The following is a 24926-nucleotide window of genomic DNA, read 5'->3' on the forward strand; positions in this document are numbered from 1 at the left end:
ATATCATATCACATATCAAGCCTGCTTGTCATGGGCTAGGCCCAGAGGCCCTGTGCTGGAGACCTCAGGGTCCTGCCACACCCATCCCTGGAAAGAAGCAATGGTGCTAAGTCCTCCAGTGGCCTAGAGAGGCTGCAAAGGGCTAGCCAATCAGAGAGGCTACAGGGAGCAGCCAATCAGGGTCCAGGAGAGCCATATAAAAAGAAGCTGCAGCATCAGAGTCAGATCCAGTCAGTTCCTTGCTGGAGTTAGAGGAGTATGGTGGGTGCTTCTGGAAGGGAGCTGCAGCACCATGGACAGCTCAATGCTGACAGTGACTAGGGAAGAAAAAATGAGCTCCTGGCTGGCTGATGGGCCTGAATGAAGAAGAGCCCTAGGGTAAGGGTGCAGCATCAGTGAAAGCTGAACCTGAGGGGAAGTAGCCCAGGGAACTGAAAGCAGTTTTGCTAAAAGGACACTGGCATGTGCCTGCTATTTTTAGGGTCCCTGGATGGGGTATTGAACTAGTGGGTGGGCCTGGGTCTCCCTTCCTGCATAGGCTCCTGGGTAAAGTGGCCTACAATCACAGTGATAAACATTCATAAGGGGATTTGAACTATGCAGTGGCCAAGCTGGGGCCAGAACAGACCAAGAGGGTAAAACCATTGCCTCTAGGGAGGAAGCCTTAGGGGTATGGCCTGATACCAGGGCAGGGGCTGTAGACCACAGACACACCTGACTAGAAGGGGTGCTCATGAGAGGTGAGTGCCACCCTGTTAGCCTGCTGTATAGGATTCAGTGGTTAATGTCTTAAAGTAGAAGGGCCCTCTCAGTACATGTCCAGCAAAAGCAGCTTGCAAAGCCATGTTCTAGGATCAGATTTCACCCTGTGTAGAGAGGCAGCACTATTTAAGGCCCATAAAACCCTTGAAATGATGGAATCTCATATTGCTGTTGACATATGATTCAGCAAACACTGTAGTTGAGCACATGTATGTGAAGTCAAACTAATGTGACAACTGCTAAACCCAGTTATATGTGGGACAGACAAGACTGTCTATGCCCACTAAAGATTCTGAGCTATATAAACATCCAGTTTATATACTACATTATTATACTATATAAACATCCAGTTTATACTACATTATTTACCACCTGTGTACTGTACTAATATTTAAACTGTTTGACTCCAGCTTATCTGAAAATATTTCTAAATGAATCTGACTTCCAATTTAATTTGACCATCTCGCTAGCAAATTAAGTTTTCTGGGGGAACTAACACAATACCTACTTCCCCGTCCTTATGTTCCTGCAGAGAATATGATGATGCCCATCTTGGACATAATCTAGGTGTGATTATGCATGCTACATAGGGTGACCAGATAACAAGTGTGAAAATTTGGAACAGGAGTTTGCGGGGAGGGGGGTTATAAGCGCCTATATAAGACAAACCCCTGAATAGTGAGATTGTCGCTATAAAATTGGGACTTCTGGTCACCCTAATGCTGTATTGCCAGTGGCTCAGCAGAGGTATTCCAAAGAATGGATTCAAATGAGAATTCTCTGACATTTTTACCAGAAATAATCGAGCACTATGGTGTCATGTTAGATTAGGTTTAAAAGTGCTTGAGTACTGGTGAAAACAACAAGGTGCTGTGCAGTTTGAGATTCAGAAATGAAGTGAATACATTATAAACATGACTGTATGTATGTTACACACTGGAACAAAAAACTATATAGTAAATTTCATATATTCTGACTCCTGCTGAAAGAGAAACATTAACTGTTAAATCCAATTCTACAAATCAAGTACAAATAGTATAGCAAAATCTCTACCTATTGCATCACATTTATCCCAGAGAAAATAACTATTTTACATGTTGACTAATATCACCTTAAGGAAGTAAAAACAATAGGGACTGATTAAGATTATAACATCTCCAGAGAGGTACTACTTCTTGAGAAGGCTCACATATTCTGGTTGACACTGGATTCTCCAGAGACCAACAGACAAAGAAAAGACTTTTGGATAAGTAGACTGATCTTCAGCTGAGTCAGGGCTTGCAATCTGGTTCAGGATCTAAGATGGAAGAACTTGTAAACACAGGGAAAATCCAGTTGTGGGTTGGAAGGACTAAAAATTACAAGATCCCCTAGGTTGGAGTTGGGGGTTACATCTAGCAAACTTTTTAGCATGCATGTGTAAGTTCTCTTATTGTTATGTTTTCTCTGTAATGCTTTTACCTTAAGAATAAATGTGCTTGCTTAAAAGGAGCTATGCAGTAACTTATAACTGTAGGCCTCAGAGAGAAAGCAAAAAAAAAAAAGGCCAGCACCTGTGCAAACGGTCTGGCTTTCTGGGGATATCACAGAGAGGCAGGGAGTGGTGCAGCCTTAAAATTTCCTGTTAGGAGGAAATGAGATGTGGGTCTCTGCCTAAGAGAGGTGACTGCTAGGAGCCAGAAACCTGAAGTGGGTGCCCTTGCTGGACTCTGGTAGGGGAACACTGGTGTAGTTGCCTTGAAACTGACCTACATCATACCAATTTTCTGTGCACCCCAGCTCTCCACTCAGTATCAGGTTATATTCAAGAAGGTCTTCCCCTTTAAGGCCTTCAGTGGGTTACAAATCTAACTCCCTCATCGTCTGCAACTCACAAGATAGCTGCATTCTATGGAAACCCTGTGACTATCTCAGCCCAGGGTGAAATAATGAGGAAAAAGAGGGAGATGGTTCTTTGTCAAGGCCTAAAAAAACTCAACATTTTTAGGGTCTAAGTGTAGTGATACAGTATCAGTGGCTGAACCTGAGGCATAAGCTATCTGAAAAAATACACTTTAACTGTAAATGCCATGAGGTGAATACAAAAAATGATCAATAGGAAATGGACCTCTACAGAACTAACCATTTTCGTACAACTTCTGTCTTTTCCACAGACTTAATTAATAACAAAAATTGTTATGCTTCCTTGATGTTAAGGTCAGCAGATAAATGGTTTGGTTTTGCTACTTTCACAAAAGCTCTGATAAGGGAGATTAATGCCCAAACGCTACCAACCTACATTCTAAGAAAAACATGGACTTATCTGGCTCTTTTTTCCACAGCCTTAAATGGTTAGGGATATATCATGCTTCATGAACTTGTAGTTTCTAATGACATTATGTACACCATAATGTAAGTCATTAGGAATTTTCTCCTGCTGTAAATTTCCTTGTTCATGACTTCCTCCTATATACTTATACCACCCTAAGCATTTCTTAAGTTTAGAAACACTGATAGAACCGCAAGAGAAGCACAGTCAATTAGTTCCTTCATTTGAATAATTAAACATTTTAAATAGTCCCTCCATACCTTATGTTCAGCTATAAATATATTATTAATAGTCAGCCTGTACTCTGTACTGCAATAGCATGTAGGCACATAATTCCTAGCACCTGGTGTGGGAATATTTCCTGACACTCTGAATTTACTTGCCCACTGACAAAATATCTTGTTCTAATTCATGCCTGTTTCACACTGTAATAGTTATACTGTATGACTGTTGTACTTCTCTCTCTATGAAATTTCAACACCAAGTTAATCAAAGAAATTGTTTTGGCTGATGAATCCATCCTACTGTGTTCAGCAAAAATGTTGATCATGCTGTTCACTATTTTTAGGATATTACTTTGTTGTTCATCCCAATAGTTTAACCCGTAAATGACTGTACAGTCCAAATGCCTCGGTTTAGTTGCTCCAGCTTCTATTCTGAATGATCTTAATCAATCGGTCACAATTCTAAGGATAGCTGCACGTCTGAACCCTCTGATTTTTTCAAAGTGTAACCTCACAGGTGTCAGGCCTCATGCCTTAACCTCTACTGGGTTGGATTCACATACTGTAGTGCCCACTCTTATACTGGGTTCTGGGCTTCCATGCTTACCCAACATATCCAGCTATGCTGGGTACCTGCAGGTCTCCCCTTCAGGATCTTGTGTCTAGTGGTAAATACAATGATCAGATAACCTTCTCTAACCAAAATACCAGTTAATTTAACAGCAGGAACAAAGTATAACATAAGAGAGGATTTTAAAACAACAAAAGATCTATTTACATGTCTATCTTACCTAAAGCCCTAGTATCCTATGAAGGTGGTGTGGTAGGCCTAGCTGCTTGTGTGTCAGTCTCTTCTGTTCCACAACAGTAACTGTCCCTCCCTAAAGAGACAGTCAAATGTATCCACCCAGAAATCCTTTGTCCTAGTTTCCTGGGATTTTGGTTCTTCTGTCTCCATAAACTCAGAGTCCACCCATTGAAACTAGCCCAGTGACCTCAGCAGAGTGTTGGAGGTAACACAGCAAAGTGAATGGCCCTAGCAATGTCTAGCTTTAGTGTTTGCTTGTATGGTGTACTTCAGGATCTATCACCACCCTTTCTGACAATCCTGCTACTGAATTAACTCAATATATGCCTACAGTAAACATTACAATAACCAGATCAGCACATAATACTGATAATTACAGGCAACTCCAAATTTGTGTCATAATGTGTTGAGTTTATTAGTTTTTAGCTTTAGGGAGTGTATGAAAACTTCAGAGGAATATCTTCTGAGACAGATACCACTTTTATGGAAGAGCTATGCTTCCCCTCCTCCCCCCATCTCTTATCAAAGTAACACATTATCAAGTGGCCACACTCCAGGAACCAGAAGCAGAATGCACTGCACATGTTTGCAATTCATTTACGAAGGATTATTGTTAATATTTAGGGACATATACTTCCCCCAACTCCATGCCTGCAAATTCCATTGACATCAACAGGAGTTCTGCTGTGGCTAGTAGGCATTTAGTCCCTGAATTATGACATGAGGCCCTGACATATTTTAGAATTGTATTTTAGTAACAGCTCCTCATCTCTAGTGCAGAACTCCCATTCTATAGGAAAAGTTGTTACTATTCCATCTTCCACTCCAAATGTTAAATCCTAGAAATGTCACTCAGAAGCAGAATTTTTGTGTGTCTACACTGCAGTGAAAGAACCATGGCCAGATGACTCCGGTTTGCAAGGATCAGGCTGCGGGGCTATTAAATTGCAGTGTAGCTGTTTTGGGCTCCTGAGCCCAAAGAACTACACTTCAATTTTATAGCCCCACAGCCTGAGCCAGAGTCAGCTGACCTGGGCTTTGAGACTTGGCGCCACTCTTTTTTAATTGCATTGGAAACATACCCTGTCTGCCCTCCCCCACCCCCCCATTTGCACATCTCAACTCTGACAGGAGACTGGGAACATAAGATTTGAGGGCGCATTGCACAGGGACTCTAATACATCGTTCTCATTAATGGGAATGGTTGATGGGAATCAAAGAACCAAACCCCTTCATAGATAAAGATCTATTCTGTCAAATGCAGGCACCCCAGAAAAAGCAGGGGAGGAGACATTTCTTCCACCTAGCAGGCCATTTAAATGCTGACATTAGCCAAACCCCTGACAAAGAGCTCTATTACATCCAGTAGTTCTGCAGACTGTGGACGGGTGGGGTGGGGATGTGGTGAGGGCTCTCCAAATACTGAGATGTACAAAAGGTTAGAAAACAGATGCTGGGAGAAGCAAATGTTTCACCTTTCAGCAGCAGGTGTAGGGAGCTCTCAGCAGTGTCTTCTCCCCAGGGTAATCTTAGTCACTCTCTGCATTTGCCCTGTGCCAATGCCTGAGAGGCCCTCGTCATGTTTGCCAACACTCCACACGTCCCCCTTGCACTGCTCATAATAGAGAGGCCAGAATATACCTTTAAAATCTCTCTTTGTGTATTGATGGTATTCTAAAGTAAAACAAACAAAGAGAATGGAGTTTGATTTACAGAGACAGCATAGCCTGTCATTCTGGGCAATCCTAAATTATTTGGCTGTCTTCCTCTAATACAGTCTGCTGGGGAGAAATTGAGAGAGCCACAATTCATACCCCTGATTTGTCATTATTAACAGTGACCTTTTTTGGCTGCAATGAATCTAAGTATAATACATTGTCTTGGTCCTGCAGTCCATCCAGGAGTTATTATCCCATTGTGGTAAATACGAGGTCTGCATCAGAATGGACTGTAGAATTGTTGTTTTTTGTTGTCTTTTTCTGCAATAATCATATCAGACCATGAATTTCAAGAACGAATTTGGCATCTCATCCAGGTTTTTTTTAAGGGTTTGATCCAAGGTGTCCAATCCAAAAGGCTTTACTTTCCTTACAATATGACACTTAAAATGTGGGCAGGTTTTAAAGCCTACACCTGACACATCTTGCAGAGTGGTTTATAGCTTGGTTCCATCTGTTGATTTTCATTCTTACAGTGAGTCCCATCTGCAATCTCATGATAGTGGATGCTATTTTCTGAGATGTTTTGATAGGAGACGATCTTTTGACCATTTATTCCAGCTAATATTTCCCTTGACAGAGGATAGATCATTTGATGATTACCTGTTCTGTTCATTCCCTTTGAAGCACCTAGCATAGGCCACTGTTGGAAGACAGGATACTGGGTTAGATGGACCATTGGTCTGACCCAGTATTGCCATTCTTATGTTCTTATGATTTTAACTTTCTTCCCAAGGTGCTTTATCACATGGCCATAGAGGTGATCCAGCCCAGGTGACTTGTGTGGTTTGAGCTTCCATATTGCAACTTCTTACTCGTGTACGACTGATCTTTCTAAAGCCATGGTACTCAAATATGTGTGCACGTTTAATTCTCCATCTTTCCTCCTGAACAATCCATCTGGCATATTTTGCAACAGCCCTATCCTTATAATTATATATGAGCCTACTAGTCTTGGTGTAAAGTTTGACCAGCATATTCAGACTTTTTTTTGTCATCTGATTCCACAACACCTCCAATTTTGGGGATTTTGGTGGTTTTTTTGAATTGCAGGCCTTAGCCTGTTTGTTCTCAGTTCACTTTAGTATCATCTACAAATATTTTAATCTGAGGATCCAGCTGTTTACTAATCTCTTCCTACTGCCTTCATCTATTTTCACAATGACCTCTTTTGAGGCTTCATTTCATTTTCAACTGTCCTCTTCATCTCTAGAGCCTGTTCATCTTTAAATCAAACTTAATTCCTTTCTTAAAGATTTTTTTCATGCCAATATCATTCCAATGTGGGCCCCTGTTATTCCTCTTGGGATGCTCTTTTTACTGTTTTTCTGCACAGCAGATTAAAAAGAATGAGGTCTTTTTCAAGGTTGTTTCATAGGTGTTTGAGAAATAATATTCTCAACTTTAAAATAGGACTAGTCACTTTATCAAAGCTCTACCTCCTGTTTATGAACTGAAAGCTGACTATCTTCCTATTCCAACAAGTGAGTACAGGTCAGTGATCACTTCCAACATCCTCCAACACATTCCATGTGCAACTCGTGGACATGCTGCTGGTCACCAGAATTGTATCTAATGCTGACTGTGTGCCATGTGATCTTGACCTATAAGTCATAGTGCCATCATTCAAGACAACTAAATCATTGTCAGCAATAATGCCAACCAGCAAAGTTCCATTCAATTCATTCGTTCTGTTTCCTTTCTTCCCTCCTCCCCCTCCCCCAACTTCACTTTTGGCATTGAAATCTCCACAGATGAGTTTCCCAGTGCTATCACAAGATTGTTCTTATCAGTTGGGCTGACATCAGGATGGTAGACATTGACAACTCTTAACTCCTTGCCCCCAAACTTGAACATGCATACTGAGTTGGCTTGTATCACTGTCATCTCATACATTTCTATATCTTTCATGTTTGTCTCCCTAACAATAAACATCAGACCTCCACCAGCTCATCCCCTGCATTCTTTTCTCAAGCAGTCAAAACCCATAATAGATACTTTGTTTATTAGAAAGCTTTGTTTCTTGTATAGCAGCAACAGAGATATTTTCCTCATAAATAACTTTTTCAACTTCTGATACAGTTCTGGATCCCCGTTGCACTCAAATGCATGATGTAAAAGGTAGCAGTAGCATTTTTGTTGACCCCTCCCTTGGAAACCACAAGAGGTGATGTTTGGTTTCCCCATGTAGTTGCATTGTATTTCTGAACTCTCTCTTCTAAAACTTCATGATGGGAATATGCTTGTCAGAGCCCCATTAGCCAGAGATTCCCTCTGGAAACACTTCACTATCACAATGAGGTGGGGATGTTCTTTACTTGCAACTGCAGTGTTGGAATAGACTTGTACCATTCTAAACAGAATATTTTATATTAGAACTAATGGAAGACTATGACCTCTCAGCAACAACAGGATAACACTTTTAAATGCCATGGTTGTCTAACATTTATCCAGTGAAAGAGAAATTATAAAAATAAGGTCCAGTCCCATAAGGTGCTGAGCACATCCTGCTAGGTGCTAAATGTTAAGTTCATGGGAGTTTAGGATACTTAGTACCCTACAGCATTAGTTCTCAACCAGGGGTCTGGTGGACCCCTAGGGGGCCTCCAAGCAGGGCCAGCATTACTCGCTGGGGCCCACAGCAGAAAGCTGAAGCCCCACCTCATGGGGCTGAAGCACAGGTCCCTGAGCCTCCCACCCAGGGCTAGGGCTGAAGCCGAAGCCTGATCAATGTAGGTTCATGAGGGCCCTTGTGGCCTGGGCCCCACACAATTGCCCTGCTTGCTACCCCTAATGTTGGTCCTGGCTTTTCTATGCAGAAAACCAGCTATTGTGGCACAGGTGGGCCATGGAGTTTTTATAGCGGGTTTGGGGAGAGACAAAGAAAAAGGTTGAGATGCCCTGCCCTACAGGGCGTGTGTTTTAATCGGTTGGTCTCACACACACACACAACCTCAAATAGTTTTGGCTTTTAGTGGGATCCTATCAGGTTTTACAGCTGGCATGAGTGAGGAACAAGCAGATAAAGTGGGGGTTTGGGGGGAGTTTTTTTTTGGGGGGGGTGTTTTTTTTCTTTTCCTCGGGGTCCCACGGTGAACTTGCAATTCAGGCAAGCTTTGCATCTAGAGTTTTTCTCCTGCTCAGTCCTTTGCTTTAAGACAACACCACTTCTATACACTGCCTGCTACATGTACTTGCAACCAAATGACAACAGTGAAAAATACTTTTAATGCTGTGAGCCCATCTGGAGCATTGGTGAGTGAGTTTAATTTGTGGATTCTTGCCTGCTGCATAGTGAAGGTATTTTGAATGTGATAATCTCCCAGCAATGGTGTAGGAATGTACTAATAAGGGGACAAGTAACATCCACTGATAAAATCCCATTACCCCCATTATATTCAGCAGCAGAAGACATTCAAAGGGAGATGAAGCCTATTTTTCCTCATGTACATTAGTGTCTGTTTCCTTCAGAACAGCTTCATTTAACACCTGGTCATGTTACATTTACACTATAGATTTTCAGAAATGTTGTTGTGTGAAAGACATCATTAATCCCCAGGGTGATACAAACACCAGCAGACGTGTGCTGCTATCATTTGGGGACTTGTAATAGTGTAAGTGCAATGGTGAGAGACACTGAGAAATTTCAGTATAAACCAGGTGCCTGAGAATTCTTTCACTGGCTATACACAGGATTCTAGTACGTACACTGAGGTGGGAAGACATCATAGCCCATCTTTGCCTACAGCTCCTGGGATCAGGCCTGGTTGTAGGTGCTGTCCTATCTTGTCAGGCTGTCCAACTATTTTAAGTATTTCCAAAGTATGCATCCCTTTAATATCTGAACACTTATGTCCCGTAGAGGCCTCTCTGCCTAGTGTTCCTGTGGACATAGAGGAAACTATGGTTCGTACACAAGCAGTGTAACAGCTCAACAAATTAACAGAAAAAATATATATTTATAGCTAGCTAATATGCAGCCAGTACCTTAATGGCAGTAAGCCTGAGATAAACCCCTGTATAAGGGCTGTATATGTTTTAGAAGGTAGGGTAAGAGACTGGAGAATCTGGTCACTTGTTTTCCCATTTAAAGAAAAATGGTTTCTCATAACTAAAACCAAGAAAGGACCACATGGCAAGCAAGCTTATATTAAGGGCGCTTTGCAGGAAATGGTTATACTTTATTCCTGAAATATGTTCCATTGACTTGTGTGCTCAGAACTATGTTCCATAGAATTGTGTGTGCTCAGAATTTCTGACAAGCAGGCCCACTGAATATATTGGCATAATAGAATATAGAACTTGTGTGGCTTGAATGGATGGGGGAGACATTATAGGGAAGCCAGCAGATTTCCACCCAGAGTGGATTTTGAAAACACCTGCCATTTGGTGCAATCTGGTGCCTTCCAAAGACCAAACAAGTTTTTAATGCTCTCCAGGGATGCATAATTTCTGGCAGAGATGACTGAGTAGTGTCCAGTGTGAGGTGACTCCATCAGAGACAGTGGATTACCTGACCTCTCCCTTAAATTGGCAGTGGCTCAATTTTCAGGCTAAGGGACGCAAGCATTTCACTGCTAGACTGAAAAAACAAATAAGATGCTGTTTAAAGAAAAAATCTATAGCATATTTCTATTGTCAGACTCCCTTTCAAAGAACTAGTTTGTAAATTCAAGTGTGGTCCAGATGAGCATTATATGCAAACTTCTGGAATAAGAGACAAGATGGGTGAAGTAATATCTTTTGTTGGACCAATGTCTGTTGGTGAGGGAGACAAACTTTTGAGCTACACAGAGCTCTCCTTCAAGTCTGGGAAAGGTACTTAGTGTCTCAGCTAAATACAAGGTGGGACATCAGGAGGTTTTGCATGTCTAAATCAGTGGTGCAAAAATGTGCATATTTTTGCATGCTTCTAGTTTTAGAATTGCCTCTGCTATCTCAGGCCAGCAGGGAGGAAGTTACCCTCTCAGGTGCTAGTTCAGTCTGCCAGGGAAATGGGAAGGTTGGGAGTTTTGCCCCCTCCTCCCCCAATCCTCCTGCCTCATTCTAATACAAGGTTGGGAGAATTGACAGTTGAACTGTTCCTGGTGTAAACCCAAGTGCAGCACACAGGAAGGGGGCATCTGGAAAATATGGGATGAGGGGAAGTTTAGCACAGATCAGGGCACCTCTCATCTCTACCCTCATTCCCTTGTATGAAGAAGGGTGGTAGAAGATAGAAATATCTGTCTGAATCTCAGCTGGATTAAGGAGTTAGGCCAAGGGTGCCTTACCTCTATTGAGGTTATGACATAGAGCAGGGGTAGGCAACCTATGGCACGGTTGCCGAAGGCAGCACGCGAGCTGATTTTCAGTGGCACTTGCACTGCCTGGGTCCTGGCTACTGGTCCGGGGGGCTCTGCATTTTATTTAATTTTAAATGAAGATTCTTAAACATTTTAAAAACCTTATTTACTTTACATACAACAATAGTTTAGTTATATATTAGGCTTATAGAAAGAGACCTTCTAAGAATGTTAAAATATATTACCGGCACACGAAACCTTAAATTAGAATGAATGAATGAAGACTCAGCACACCACTCCTGAAAGGTTGCCGACCCCTGACATAGAGCCATGCCCTCCTGCATTTAACTGTTTCTGCCTGGTAGGACTTGGAGTACTGTTCACCCCTGTTATTAAATGAATTAATAAATCAGCCTGCTGTGTAAAACTCATCCTCTGTGTGTTGTCATCTTTCGCCTGCGTGTCTGCATCAATATGGGATTCCATGTAGTTTAAGGATCTCCTTCTCTCCTCTCTTCTCCCTTTATTCAAGGTTTGTAACACAGTTTGAGATACTTGGATGAAGGAACCTAGAGAAGTGCAAAATACTATTTATCACTAAGATAATATTGAAAATGGAAGCTTTAGATTTGTTAAAAATGATCCTTAATGGAATAGAAAGGGTGCTTAAAATTCTCTGCAACAGAAGCTCTGAGCAAAGCGGGAAGACAGTCCACACTATAACACAGAAAATATCAAGTAATATTTAATTCTGCAATCATATTTTTTGCAAATTAAACTAAAATGTTTATAATATCAATTATCCATTCTGAGTCCATCAGTCTCAACTCATTTTCTTCAGTCATTACTTGAGTTGTAAAGACCTCAGGTGGGTCATTTGTGCTTAATTTAATCTGTGACTTTTCCCAGAACAGTGGCTTTGTTCATTTCCAGTTTTAATTACAGAGAAGTATTTTGTTCTGCAACATATCCAGCACATCCAATATATGAAAAGATAAAAAATCTATAGCAAAATATATGTAGGTTTCAATAGATGGTCATTGTTTCAGGAGGTTCAGTGATTAACATATCAGTTCTGTTCGTTAGCATAGGTTATACTGATGATAAAACAGTTGGTAAAGTAAATACATAGCATGTTAATAGCTGTTACACCTTGAGAACACTGCACACTGCCTGAGTAAATGGGCAGTGCAGAGGGGAATGCTATAAGTGTTTGGAGGGACAGAATCCTTTCCCTCCCTGGACCTGAAGTAACAGCACAGCTTCTCTTTAGCTGCTGCTGCAGCAATCTACGGGTGAGGCTACAGCCTAAAGGGAGACTAAGCAGCCTTGGCAGCTCTTGTGACCAACTCCTATAAAAGGAGTATATGGCTGGTTGAACAATAGCATCCAAGTTTCCCTGCCACACCCTCAGGGCCAGCTCCAGGCACCAGCCCAGCAAGCAGGTGCTTGGGGCGGCCAATGGAGAGGGGCAGCACGTCTGGCTCTTCGGCGGCGGGTCCCTCACTTCCTCTCGGAGCGAAGGACCAGCTGCCAAATTCTGAAGCGGCGGCAGTAGAGCTGATCGCGACTTTTTTTTTTTTTGGTGCTGCTTAGGGCGGTAAAAACCCCAGAGCCGGCCCTGTCACACCCTGGCTGTAACTGCACCCAGTCACTGAAAGGACAGTCCTTTAGGGGCTCTGCCTTGTCTGCATGGGCTCTCTGCATCCTGTCCTCTTTGTACAGTAGAAAGGAAATGAATCCTCTATCATTTCTTCTGTCCTCACTAAGGCAAGAATTCCTCCTCAGTGAACGTGATTTAATGCTTCTGTTCTTTACTTAATTTGGTATATCCAATGTGAATGATACATATGCTTCTCAAACAAAATTATTTGACTAAACCGGTGACCGGCAAAGTGTTTTCCAGGGAAGACTAGAATTAACATTCATGATATTTCTAAGGTAAAACCAAGCCATGGAAAATAGAAACCCTCCTTTTGAAGAGGCAAGGAGAAAGAAAAGTCTCAGCCCTCTTTGCGGGTCACCTGTAATAAAAAAATGTATCCTATCCAATCTGAGAGGATTTCTCTCTACATGTCTAGTTCAAAAAACAATCTGAGGGCTGTGATTGTTTGAATCTTTTTCTTTTGCCATTTCAGAAATAGCAACTGCACTTTAATAATTTTTTTCCCCCAATAAAACGTCTCTTATCAACAAAGGAGAAAGGAATCTGAAAAAGCAAGATAGACCTTGCATACAAAAGCCAAAACTAAATCCAGCTTCTTTTGCTAGACTAACCTTGCACATTAATGAGAAAGTTCACTTTATTTAAAAATTAGACAGGTCAAGCTGTAAACTTCTGATCTGGATATGATCTTCCTCAAAGTTAAGGATACTTGAATCTGGGGGTTTTGATCCAAGGCCGCCTAGTAGTAGCCCTTAGGGGCCTGATTTTTAAAAAAGGTATTTAGGCACTTAAAGGTACAGATAGGTACCTAGTGAGATTTTTCAAAAGCAGCTAGGCACTTAACTGATTTTTTTTCTGGTACTTTGCATTATCCTTCAATTATACTTATGGCATCAGGTTTGAACCATGGCTAACTAATGCTGAGTAACAATGGTTAGTATAGTCAATGTGTTCCTCGCCACACCCCACATAGGCCAGGAAAGGATTTAGGGCAGGGGTGGGCAAACCTTTTGGCCTGAGGGCCGCATTGGGTTTCGTAAATTGTATGGAGGGCCGGTTAGGGGAGGGGGTCGTGGCCTGGCACTCACCTCCTATCTGCCCTCCCCCGAACTCCTGCCCCATCCAACCCCCCCATTCCCTAACAGCCCTCCCAGGACCCCTGCCCCATCCACACACTCCCACTCCCTGTCCCCTGACTGCCCCCAGACTCCTGTTGCCCCATCCAACCCCTCCTCTCATTCCTGATGGCACCCCAGGACCCCTGTCCCCTGCCCCTGGAACCCCTGCCCCTGACTGCCCCTTGCAGCCCCATCCAACCCCTCCTCCTTCCTGACTGCCCCTGCCCCCATTCAACCCCCTGACCTCTATCCACACCCCCACCCCCTGACCACAACCCCAAACTCCCCTGCCCTCTATCCAACCCTCCCTGCCCCCTTACCACACTGCCTAGAGCACTGGTGGCTGGCGGGCCTGGAGCCGGGCCATGCCGCTGCCACCACCACGCAGCACAGAGGCTGGGCTCTGCAGCTGCACTGCCCCAGGAGCTCAGAGCCCCACCGCCCAGAGCATTGCGCCAGCGGCAGAGCGAGCGAGCTGAGGCTGCGGGAGGGAAGGGGGAACAGCAGGGGAGGGGCTGGGGGCGAGCCTCCTTGGCCAGGAGCTCAGGGGCCGGGTAGGACGGTGCCGCGGGCCGGATGTGGCCCGCAGGCCATAGTTTGCCCAGCTCTGATTTAGGGAGAAGCCTGTGATAATACTGTCAACAAAGGCTCTCTTTAGGAGGGAGCAAAAGAGTCAGGATATCCAGCGATTCAGCAAAGAATCTCCTTTGTATTTATTAGCAGTGAGTCCTTTCTCTTCTTTGTTATAATGGATTCTATAAATGAGCCCAATTTTGTGAGGTGCTGAACACTACCTGTAACCTGGTCAGCAACCTTCTCTGGAATCAAGCTTGCAGGAAGTGCTCAGACTTGCAGGACTGGGCCCCAAGTTTACATATATAAGCAGCAGGAAGGTCAGGAACTTATGTATGTAAAAATATTATGACCAACATTTTCAGAAGTAGCCTCTACTGAAATGCCTCCATATTTTGGGTGGCCAACTTCAGACACCTTGAGCTTCGTTTGCTAAACATTCAAAAAACTCCAGTTACAATATTGCAAACATGGACAATATCTAGACGGAATCTGTATCCGTGTCAAGAATGGGAATTCAGTGTGCAAAACAAATTGAGTTAAATAATGTATTTAACACATTACATCAACTTTTATATCTCTCGTAGTTACAATGATTCAAGGAATATATTATAGGTTTCTTGAACAAATGGAGCCTGCCCACACTAAATGAGTCAGATAAAAATCAATTACATTGTAGATTCTTAACTGTGGAAACAATCAATGTCACTTTAGTCCCCTTAGCAGTGAGTCTTAGCAACAGCAGATACCGGTTCTGGTCAACAGATTTTCAAGTTGGTGCAAAATATTTTTAATTTTCTTCATATCTTAAGAAAAAAAGTAATATTTATTTGAGTCCCTTTGAGCATTTACTATTGAAGGACAGAAATTAGTAAAGATTTATTTCTTGCTTTTGTCTTCTTTGAACAGGATAAGCATCATTGTAATGACTCACTTGCACTTATTTAGTATGTCCAAAGTTACTTTCCCTTCCCATAATCAGATGGAGGGTCCCTGCTCAACCTATTTAATAAATGCCAAACTGCTGCCTTTGGAACTGACATTGCAGGAGGCTTTCATAATATAGAATTTTGAATACTTTGGGCTAAATTTTACAATCAGACACATGCACTCAGAGCCCACTGAAGTCAATGGGAATTCTGCATGAGTAAGGACTTGGTAGAAACTGAATGGAGACCTCAAGATTTGGCACATCCCATTTTTCTTTAGGCACATCCTGTTCTAGTCATCCATGAACCTTATGCGCGCACCATTCTTCTGAATCACACAGTTTACTTTCCTCCTAACATTAGGGTGGTCTGCTGGCATGCACCTCTTAGGACCTGACTGGTATTTCTTGTGGTTGGATCGGTTCTTTCCTGGATAATGTAGGATTGTGATAGGAGTGGGTGGCTGCAATATGGCACCAAACAGTTTTCAAGCATTACTAACTTTGTCTGTGTGTGTGTGAGTAAATACCACTTCTTCACAAGTGTTATAACTACAGGTGTACTTAAATCCTGGAGAAATCACACATTTTTCACAGCAAATAGCAAATTTTGCAGATGTGTTCATACAGTATATATGCAAGTATTGTACTGTACTACTGTTACCTTTGTAACTTGCCCTGGATAAGGAAGTCTGTTAAATTTTTAATAAAAAGTAATAATGCTCAAAGTTGTACATAAAGCTTAGAAATACATTTATGCTTACCTAAATAAAATAGTCTGTTTTATTTGTAAACGGAAGCATACAGCATCCACCAGCAGTTGCAATTGACATGTCTCTGTGGGATTACTCCTGGGGGAATTCTGCACCACTGCATGCATGCATAGTTAATGAGCCATGCATATTTTTATTTTTTTTGTGCAGAAAAAAGCTTCTGCTGAAAAGTTGCTGCAGTTCTGCCTTTTTCCCACCAGAGGGCACTGTGGTGATAGACCACAGCAGCAGCTCCCAGCCAGCTAGAGAAAAGAGCTTTCTTCAGGCCAGGTCAGCTGTGGGGAGACAGTCAGCGTGAGGTGCTGGGGTGGATCAGAAAAGGGCTCCTAAGGGCTAGTGGGGGAGGACAGATGGGGGAAGGAACTGAATGGGATTGGAGGCATAGGGCCATGGGGGAGGGGAGTGAAGAGCCACATGATGGTGCGTGTGGGGGTGTAGAGCTACATAGGGACAGAGGGTGTCTGAGTCGCGACCCAGAGACGCATGGGGAGGGAGTGCAGGGCCACATGGGGATGGAGGGAGTGGGTTTCTGAGTGGATGTGAAGGGACACATGTGCCTGACTGAATGGAAGAGGCTAGGGGTCAGCCAGGGTCTGCATGGGGGAAGCTCCCCACCCCCCAAAAAAACTATTCCGTACTTTCCCACTCATACCCAACAACCCTCCAAGTTCACACCCAGGCTCCTTCCCAGCCATTATTTCCCTCTCCCTCAGCTCCTCCATTACCTCTGATTCCCCCAAACCTTTGAACTGCTTCTGGGGGGTTGGGGAAATAGAGTTGTATTGTAGTTTAAATGAATTATTACTCAGAGTTCTGTATTAATATGCCTAGTAAAGAATCTATTTGTCAAAAAACAATTTCTGAATTTTGTTTGTTACAGACATACTTGCTGACAGGTATTTTGAAATAAATGACCACAAATAATTGAAACTGGTGTGATTATATTGTGTTATTTTGACAAAATATGCAGAATTTGACATTTTTGTTGCAGAATTTTTAATATTTTGGTGCAGAATTTCCCCCAGGAGTATGAGGTGAATACCTAGCCATATGCTGAAATTGCATGTTCTGCATCCACAGAATTGGTAGGAACTGTAAGGCAGCATTTTGCCAACTTGTAGAGATTTGGAAACCAATCACAAACAGAGTCCCAAAACTCAGTTACTTTTACTGGCATTCTTTGACAAAGGCCAAGTAAGCAGCACATTCATTGTCATGATCTTTCTCCCACCCAGAAATTGCTTGAGTTAGCTCAGGGTCAAAACACAGAAAAGGCACCTGATTTAGGTAAAAAATGTGACTAGCACTCAAAAAGTAGGTATCTGGTTGTTTAAACCAAAATGGTAGTACCTGAAGTACCGGTTTAACTTCTGCTATTGACTAGAACGTTTCTTGTCTGAGGCTATTTTCAGCTTGGCAGTCTGAAAGTTGTCTTCAGTCCATGTGATCAAATCTATCAGTTTGTTGTATGCTTTGAATCAAAACTGGCCGACTTTCAAACCATGTTAGAAGTTGCATGAACTGGATTTTATTCTCAACCACAACCTTCACTTGGTCTTCAGTGTTGCTCTCTTTTAATAGATTAGAGACTTTAAGCACAGACTGCGTGATTTCAAGCTCCACAACCACAAATTGTTGGTAGTATTTAATATTCCCTGCATGGTAAGTGTAACAGGGTGCTGGCCAGGAGGGCCTGAGCCAGGCCCCTGTTGGCTCAGCTCCAATTAAAAGGAATTAATTGGTGCTGACTGGGTGTGGCTCACCTAGGGGCTTGAGGAGAAACACCTGCAGGCCTTATTAGCAAAAGGGCTATATTAAAGCTGGCAGAAAAGAAGCCAAAGGGTAGGGGGGAAGAGGAAAGGGAGGAGCTAGGAGCCCTGCTGGCCCAGGAAGCTAGCTGACCCCACCCCTGGGTGCTGGGTTGAACAGACTGTATACAGATGGTGGTGGGAAGTGACACTGCAAATAAAAGGGCACTGGTGCTTGCTCACTCTAAGTGATCTCTGGCTGATTTTTGGCACGAGCAGCCCAAGGCTCTGTTACAGTAAGCAACTGCATTAAACTATGAATTCCACCTTGTAATCACTGGCTCAGGTGGAAGCGACACTGCTTGGTTACCACTTTGGTTAGCTCCATGGACTCCTTGAGTTGTAGTTTATGGCTTGGGCAATGCTTGAATATTCTTTTTAAAAGAAGAAACCACTGTACCCAGAACAGGAAAATGTGTATGCCAGATATCACTGGCCATTGAAAGAATGTGTGCATTACATGTAACATGAACTGCATTGGACATCATTCCTTGTAGTATACCAGAGAGAGCTTTGCACATGTACATTACATTGTCAGAGAAATGCTGAGACCTTGTTGAAATCTAACCCTTAGTTTACACCAGCCTTTACTACAGCTTGTGATACAGCTGAAAAATTTACTGACTTGAGCTGAATAGTCTGTTAGGAAAACAGCATAGTTGTCTTTCCAGCTGCAGGTATGAATAAAATGTGGAGTATGTACTTATCCTATGCATCTGTTGCTTTGTCAGCAACAATAGAAATGGAATCATATTCTGCCAGCACAGATTTTGTAAACTGAAGGTGCTTCACAATTACTTCTGTTAGATAATCTTGGTGACATTTGTTTGCACACTTGAAACTGCCAGCATTTGTTACATGCTTTCTGAAGTATTCCCTTAGTTTTGGATTATCTCTTTCCCCCCTCCCCTAAAGGTACGTTAGCAGCCTTGAAAGCCTCTACTAGCTCCATTGTATCATCATTCCCCCCCCCCCCCGACTACTTTCAATCATTCTTGTAAACATCATGGACACTGTTGCTTGTTTTTTGTTCTGACCTGTAGCCTCTGTATGTACTTTTTGTTTAATATGCAATTCAGACTCAAAATGGCAACCAATTATGTTTTTTCTGAACAAATCCAGAGTCACATTGTAAGATGAACAAAACAATTTACTGCCTGAACCTTACTACATATAAGGTTCTCCATGGGTACTGCTTCACACTAACCAAAGCTGAAATGTTCTTTGCTTTTTTTGATTTGTCAGCCATCTTTATATACAACAATCCTTTCACTCAACCTGTTTGTGCTCACTTATCGTCATAAAGTTGAGACACTCTCTCAATCAACAATCTACTGTAATGACTGCTGTGCTCACTTTAGTCTACATCATGCAACTATCCACTATGATGATTGGAATGATATTGCATGATAAGACAATTGTTTTTGCATTGTGGCAATCACAAGTTTTGCAGCATATTTTATGACTAATACATATTTTTATTTTGAAGGTTAATTTTGTTGTTGATCCCATAGATCACAATTTCACAGGAATGTGAAATAAGTAGGCCTCTAGTTATAACTGTTAGGGCTGTAATCCATTCTCTTATTGTAGGGTTGCTGCAAGTTTATGGTGTTTTGAATAGTATAGTTTTAAAATCAGATTTTATTAATTATATTTCTTATTTAGCTAATCCTTCTAATTCCATATTGTCCCTTAACAAACACAAAGATGTAGTCCTTTGTATATCAAGTTTTATTTCCCTTATTTTGTCTAACACTTCCCTCAAGGACTTGTGTATATATCAGGACACATCAGAAACAGATGTTGATAATCCTGTGTGTGTTGTTTACACCCCCAGCATTCACTGGATTCTCTGAATTCCAGATGGCATATAGTCATTCTAGTCTATGTATAAGATTAGAATGGGTTTAACTTCAAATGTGCATCTGTCTGTTTTGTAACTTTCATTCCTCAGTCTAGACCTCCTTGTTCTTTTCACCTTTAATATTCCTCCATTCTTGCAATATGATTTCTTCCTTCACTGAGAGTAGGCAAGTAGCTTTTTTCAATACATTTTTAACTACTCCTCATCAGAAGTTAGTGAATTTAAAAATTACTTGTATTAGTGCTTTATTTAAATTTCTCAGGAGTGCATAGAATTATACCTTAAATTGCAGCAATTGATATTGGAAAGATTAGAAACTGAATTTTCCACAACTTTCTAATGGTTAAGAATTCATACTGTAGAGCAGGGGTTCTCAACCTGGAGTACATGTACCCTTGGGGATATGCAGAGGTCTTCCGAGGGTACTTCAAATTATCTACATATTTGTCTAGTTTTACAGCTGGTTACATAAAAAGCACTAGGGAAATCAGTAAAAACTAAAATATCATACAGATGTTGACTTGTTACACAGACATGTAAGTACAATATTTATGTTCCAGATGATTAATTATATGGTAAAAATGAAAAAGTAAGCAATTTTTCAGTAATCGTGTGCTGTGACACTTTTGTATTTGTCTGATTTTATAAGCAAGTAGTTTTTAAGCGAGGTGAAACTTGGGGACGCAGGTACGCAAGACAAATCAGACTCCAGAAAGGTTGAGAGCCACTGCTGTAGAGTGTGTAGTCTACTGTATATAGCACTAGACCAAGTCTTAGCAGACCTGGATTCTATTCTCATCTTTACTGCAGTCCTGATAGATGACCTTGAACAAGTCACTTCCCCCTTCTGTACCTTTGTTTCTCTTCCCAACTTTTGTCTGTCTTGTCTATTTAGGTTCTAAAGCTCTTCAGGGCAGGGAATGTCTTACTGGGTGTTTATACATTACCCACCACCAGTTTGGACACAGCACATACAAAAAGAACTCCCTCCCCCTCCCAGTCTTTGTGTGGCTACTTAATCTGTGGCTGAGTTCAAAGAAAAATGTGGGGTTGCTGGCTAGGGCTGCTCTCCACTGTGCTGTACAATTCCTAAGGCCTCCAGGAAAGCACAATGGAGCCATTACAAGCAAGACTTATCAGAGGACTTAGATCCTGGAATGGGGTGAAGAAGGGCAGAAGGTGAACATGGGGGTCAGAGTGAGAGAGGTTGTGCCTTTGGTTTTAAAAACAAAAAAATTAAACAAATCCTTTGTGGAGCATCTTGAATTAACATTTTTTTAAGAGAAAAGGGAACCATGAACTGACCTAAAAAACAGTCTTTAAAGACAGCATGAGCCTGAGGCGATTGTTGTTACTTTGCCCGCCAGTGCTGTTAGGGAGAAACAGATTCAGAGGTGTTTCACAAATAAGGAGACAGTTGAACCACAAACTCTCAGATGCGTTTATACTTTAATTTAAAAGACAGACTATAGTGGGGGCAGATTCAGTTCCTGTCTCACAGGCCCACGTTTTGGCTTTCACACAAAAGCCATCTAGCTGGGCCCGGGCACCGCAGCCCAGCACTCTGGCTGCCTCCGTGCAAAAGTTTGCAGCGGTGGTGTCAGCTCAGTGCCCATGTGTTTTCACTCTGTGCAGTGACATGGTGCTGAAAACAGCTGAGCAAAGTGCAAAGCTGCCCGCCCCAGTGGTGCTGCCTCTAGGGTGACCAGACAGCAAGTGTGAAAAATCAGGATGGGGATGGGGGTGGGTGGTAATAGGAGCCTAGATAAGAAAAAGATCCAAAAATCGAGACTGTCCCTATAAAGTCGGGACATTTGGTCACCCTAACTGCCTTGCCCACCCCTCAGGAGCTGGATTCCTCCCTTTACCCTCCTGGCCAGGAGCCCAGTGGGGCTCCTCCCGCTGTCTCCCCTTTGCTCCCCCCTCCCCCTTCATCCCGTCCCGCGCTCTCCTCGGGCCCCGCCCCTCGTGCGGTGGCGGCGCCTCCCCTCCCCGTCGGCCCGGCCCAGCGCTGGATCCCGGGTTTCCCAGCCTGCCGCGGAGCAGCCACCTGGCGTTGCGGGACGCGGCTGCACTTAGGCGGACGCTATGGCCGAGGAGCGGGACGCGTTTCTAAGAGCGCGGGGCAGGACGCTGAGCGCCTTTCGCGAAGGTACGCGGCCGCCTGGCCCAGCCCGGGGACGGGAGGCGGCTGGAACTCGGCACCCGGCGGAACGTTTGTGCGGGGGGCGCGAGTTTCAGCCGGGCTCTCGTTACCGGGGCGCCACCAGGCCTCGGGGGGACGGAACAGGAGATGCGCGGGCCCCGTCTGGCGGGAGGTGGGGGGAGCCAGAGGCGGGGCTGAGGGTCTAGGGGGGCGTGCAGGTGCGTTGGCTGCGGAGTGGGGCTGACCACCAGGAAACGGGGCCACCGAGCGGCGGAGGGTCATGGCTCTAGCAGGGACTGTGGGACCGCGGGGCCCGGTCGCGCCGTTGTTGTGGGGCGTGGTGGGAAGGGTCACTGTCCTCCCAAGCCGCGGTGGAGGGGTCCCTGGCAGCCCCCGCCCGCCACAGGCAACGCGCAGCAGGAGGGAGCTGTGGGCAGCTGTGGCTGAGGGCGCTCCACGTACACTCCCGCCCCCGCGGGGACTCCGCATTCACCCACGAAAGCTCATGCTGCAAAACGTCTGTTAGTCTATAAGGTGCCACAGGATTCTTTGCTGCTTTTACAGAACCAGACTGACACGGCTACCCCTCTGATACCCTACAACTGTGAACTCCCAGCGATGGCTCCCGTTCCCATTGCCCCGCGCCACTTACTGCAGTGCCGAGTGATTAACTCGGTAAAACACAAACATCAATCCATAATATTGAATACCAAATATGAAATAGAGTTGGCCACTAAGTCTAGTAGGCTGCCTCCCACTGGTAGTTCGTGGCTGGTGTGTTTGAGGCTATTGACTGCCCCTGGCCCATTCATACCACCTCCTGGTAACACTTAATTCTTTCAGAGTAGCAGCTGTGTTAGTCTGTATCCACTAAAAGAACAGGAGTACTTCTGGCACCTTAGAGCCTAACAAATTTATTTGAGCAGAAGCTTTAGGGAGCTATTTTATATTTATATATATACACACACACATACATACACGCACCCAGAGAACATGAAACAATGGGTGTTACCATACACGCTCTAACAAGAGTGATCAGTTAAGGTGAGCTATTACCAGCAGGAGAGAAAAAAACTTTTTGTAGTGGTAATCAAAATGGTCCATTTACTGCAGTTGACAAGTACCGGTATGTGTGTGGGGAGGGAAGGGAAATAAACATGGGGAAATAATTTTACTTTGTGTAATGACCCATCCACTCAGTCTTTATTTAAGCCTAATTTAATGGTGTCCATTTTGCAAATTAATTCCAATTCAGCAGTCTCTCATTGGAGTCTGTTTTTGAAGTTTTTTTGTTGTAATATTGTGACTTTTAGGTCTGTAATCGAGTGACCAGGGAGATTGAAGTGTTCTCCGACTGGTTTTTGAATGTTATAATTCTTGACGTCTGATTTGTGTCCATTTATTCTTTTACACAGAGACTGTCTGGTTTGGCCAATGTACGTGGCAGAGGGGCATTGCTGGCACATGATGGCATATATCACATTGGTAGATATGCAGGTGAACGAGCCTCTGATAGTGTGGCTGATGTGATTAGGTCCTGTGATGGTGTCTCCTGAATAGATATGTGGACAGAGTTGGCAACGGGCTTTGTTGCAAGGATAGGTTCCTGGGTTAGTGTTTTTGTTGTGTGGTCTGTGGTTGCGGGTAAGAATTTGCTTCAGGTTGGGGGGTCGTCTGTAAGCAAGGACTGGCCTGTCTCAAGATCTGTGAGAGTGATGGATCGTCCTTCAGGATAGGTTGTAGATCCTTGATGATGCGCTGGAGAGGTTTTAGTTGGGGGCTGAAGGTGTCCAGTGCATCATCAAGGATCTACAACCTATCCTGAAGGACGATCCATCACTCTCACAGATCTTGGGAGACAGGCCAGTCCTTGCTTACAGACAGCTTATGCTCAAATAAATTTGTTAGTCTCTAAGGTGCCACAGTACTCCTGTTCTTTTTTTCTTAATTCTTTGTAAGTGGTCTAGGTGGTGATCAGTTTATGCCTTGATGTACGAGTTTAAGATTACCATTATGTCAGCTTTCATAATTACACCTAGTCCCAGGTTGTTAACCTAGCCATAAACTAAGATTGATTTAATATATCTTGAATGTCAGACGTAGAAAAGGTGTAGATTTTATCTCTCTATTTGTTCTTGAATTGGTTTGCTGAGGTGGCTAGAGGAATAAGAGCACAAAGCACCAGGCAATATTGTCATATTTTCTTGCCTTCTTGGTGTTTGGTGGAAATATTTGGTCTGTCTTACTGCCAAATTTAAAAAAAAAAAATCACCAATTTTAAGCCTGTGAAATACATGTTAACTCATTCTGGCAACCTATTAGTTACGGATGGGCTTGTTGGTTTGGAACAAAGCACTTAGCGTTCTTGGAACAGGTAATAGATCAGCCACCTGGTTACATCAGCTGTATAGTGAAATCTCAAGGAAGGAATAGCGAGTAACAGCAAAAACATTGCTGAACAAAACTAGATCCAAAAACTTAATGAAATATGGTCGTATGAGAAGAGCAACAAGCAAAATTGTCCCAAACCACATTCTTTACAAGTGTTTTCTTTTTGCCTCATATCATCTGGGAACTTGGTATTCTTCAAATACCTCCAATAAAATCATCTTTTTGCAAACCAGTATTGGTTTGGACGGGACTTACAAACTTGTGGTCAGTGTTCATCTGCCACCTCTAGCTGTGATGTTTCCTTGTACTAGATTTAGTCTGTTGTTTTGAAAAAGGCTAAAGTTCAATGGAAGAAATGTTTAAATAATAAATAAAGTGCTGGAAAATGCAGATCCCAGGCTCCATAGGCCCAAGATTCTTCCATCTGAAAATGAAAACTATTTGTTCACATTTTGGGCTGGGGTTCCCAAATGTCTTTGTTGTTAATCTGTTCCACAGACATCATTCTGTTCACGAATCTCTCAACTACTTTGAGATGCCTCTCACCTGTT

At 43.1% G+C, this 24926-nt stretch overlaps 1 protein-coding gene across 6 annotated transcripts in view; it reads left to right on the forward strand.

Annotated features, from left to right (window-relative positions):
• The first annotated feature begins 247 nt into the window (after positions 1 to 247).
• Positions 248 to 24926, forward strand: part of CPPED1 (calcineurin like phosphoesterase domain containing 1) — a 106391-nt gene continuing 81712 nt past the window's right edge. The window contains exon 1 of one of the 6 annotated variants that reach the window (XM_039493247.1): positions 248 to 378. Coding sequence is in view for 5 of the 6 variants with exons in the window: in XM_039493249.1 (XP_039349183.1) it covers positions 21927 to 21990 (64 nt within the window). In the remaining variant the exon portion in view is untranslated. Of the gene's footprint in view, positions 379 to 21696; positions 21991 to 24926 lie in introns of those variants that run through there. The other 5 variants (XM_039493249.1, XM_039493245.1, XM_039493244.1 and 2 more) reach the window with 5 other exon arrangements.

The sequence above is a fragment of the Mauremys reevesii genome, linkage group 10 (genome assembly GCF_016161935.1).
Source record: "Mauremys reevesii isolate NIE-2019 linkage group 10, ASM1616193v1, whole genome shotgun sequence".
Taxonomy (NCBI): Eukaryota; Metazoa; Chordata; order Testudines; family Geoemydidae; genus Mauremys; species Mauremys reevesii.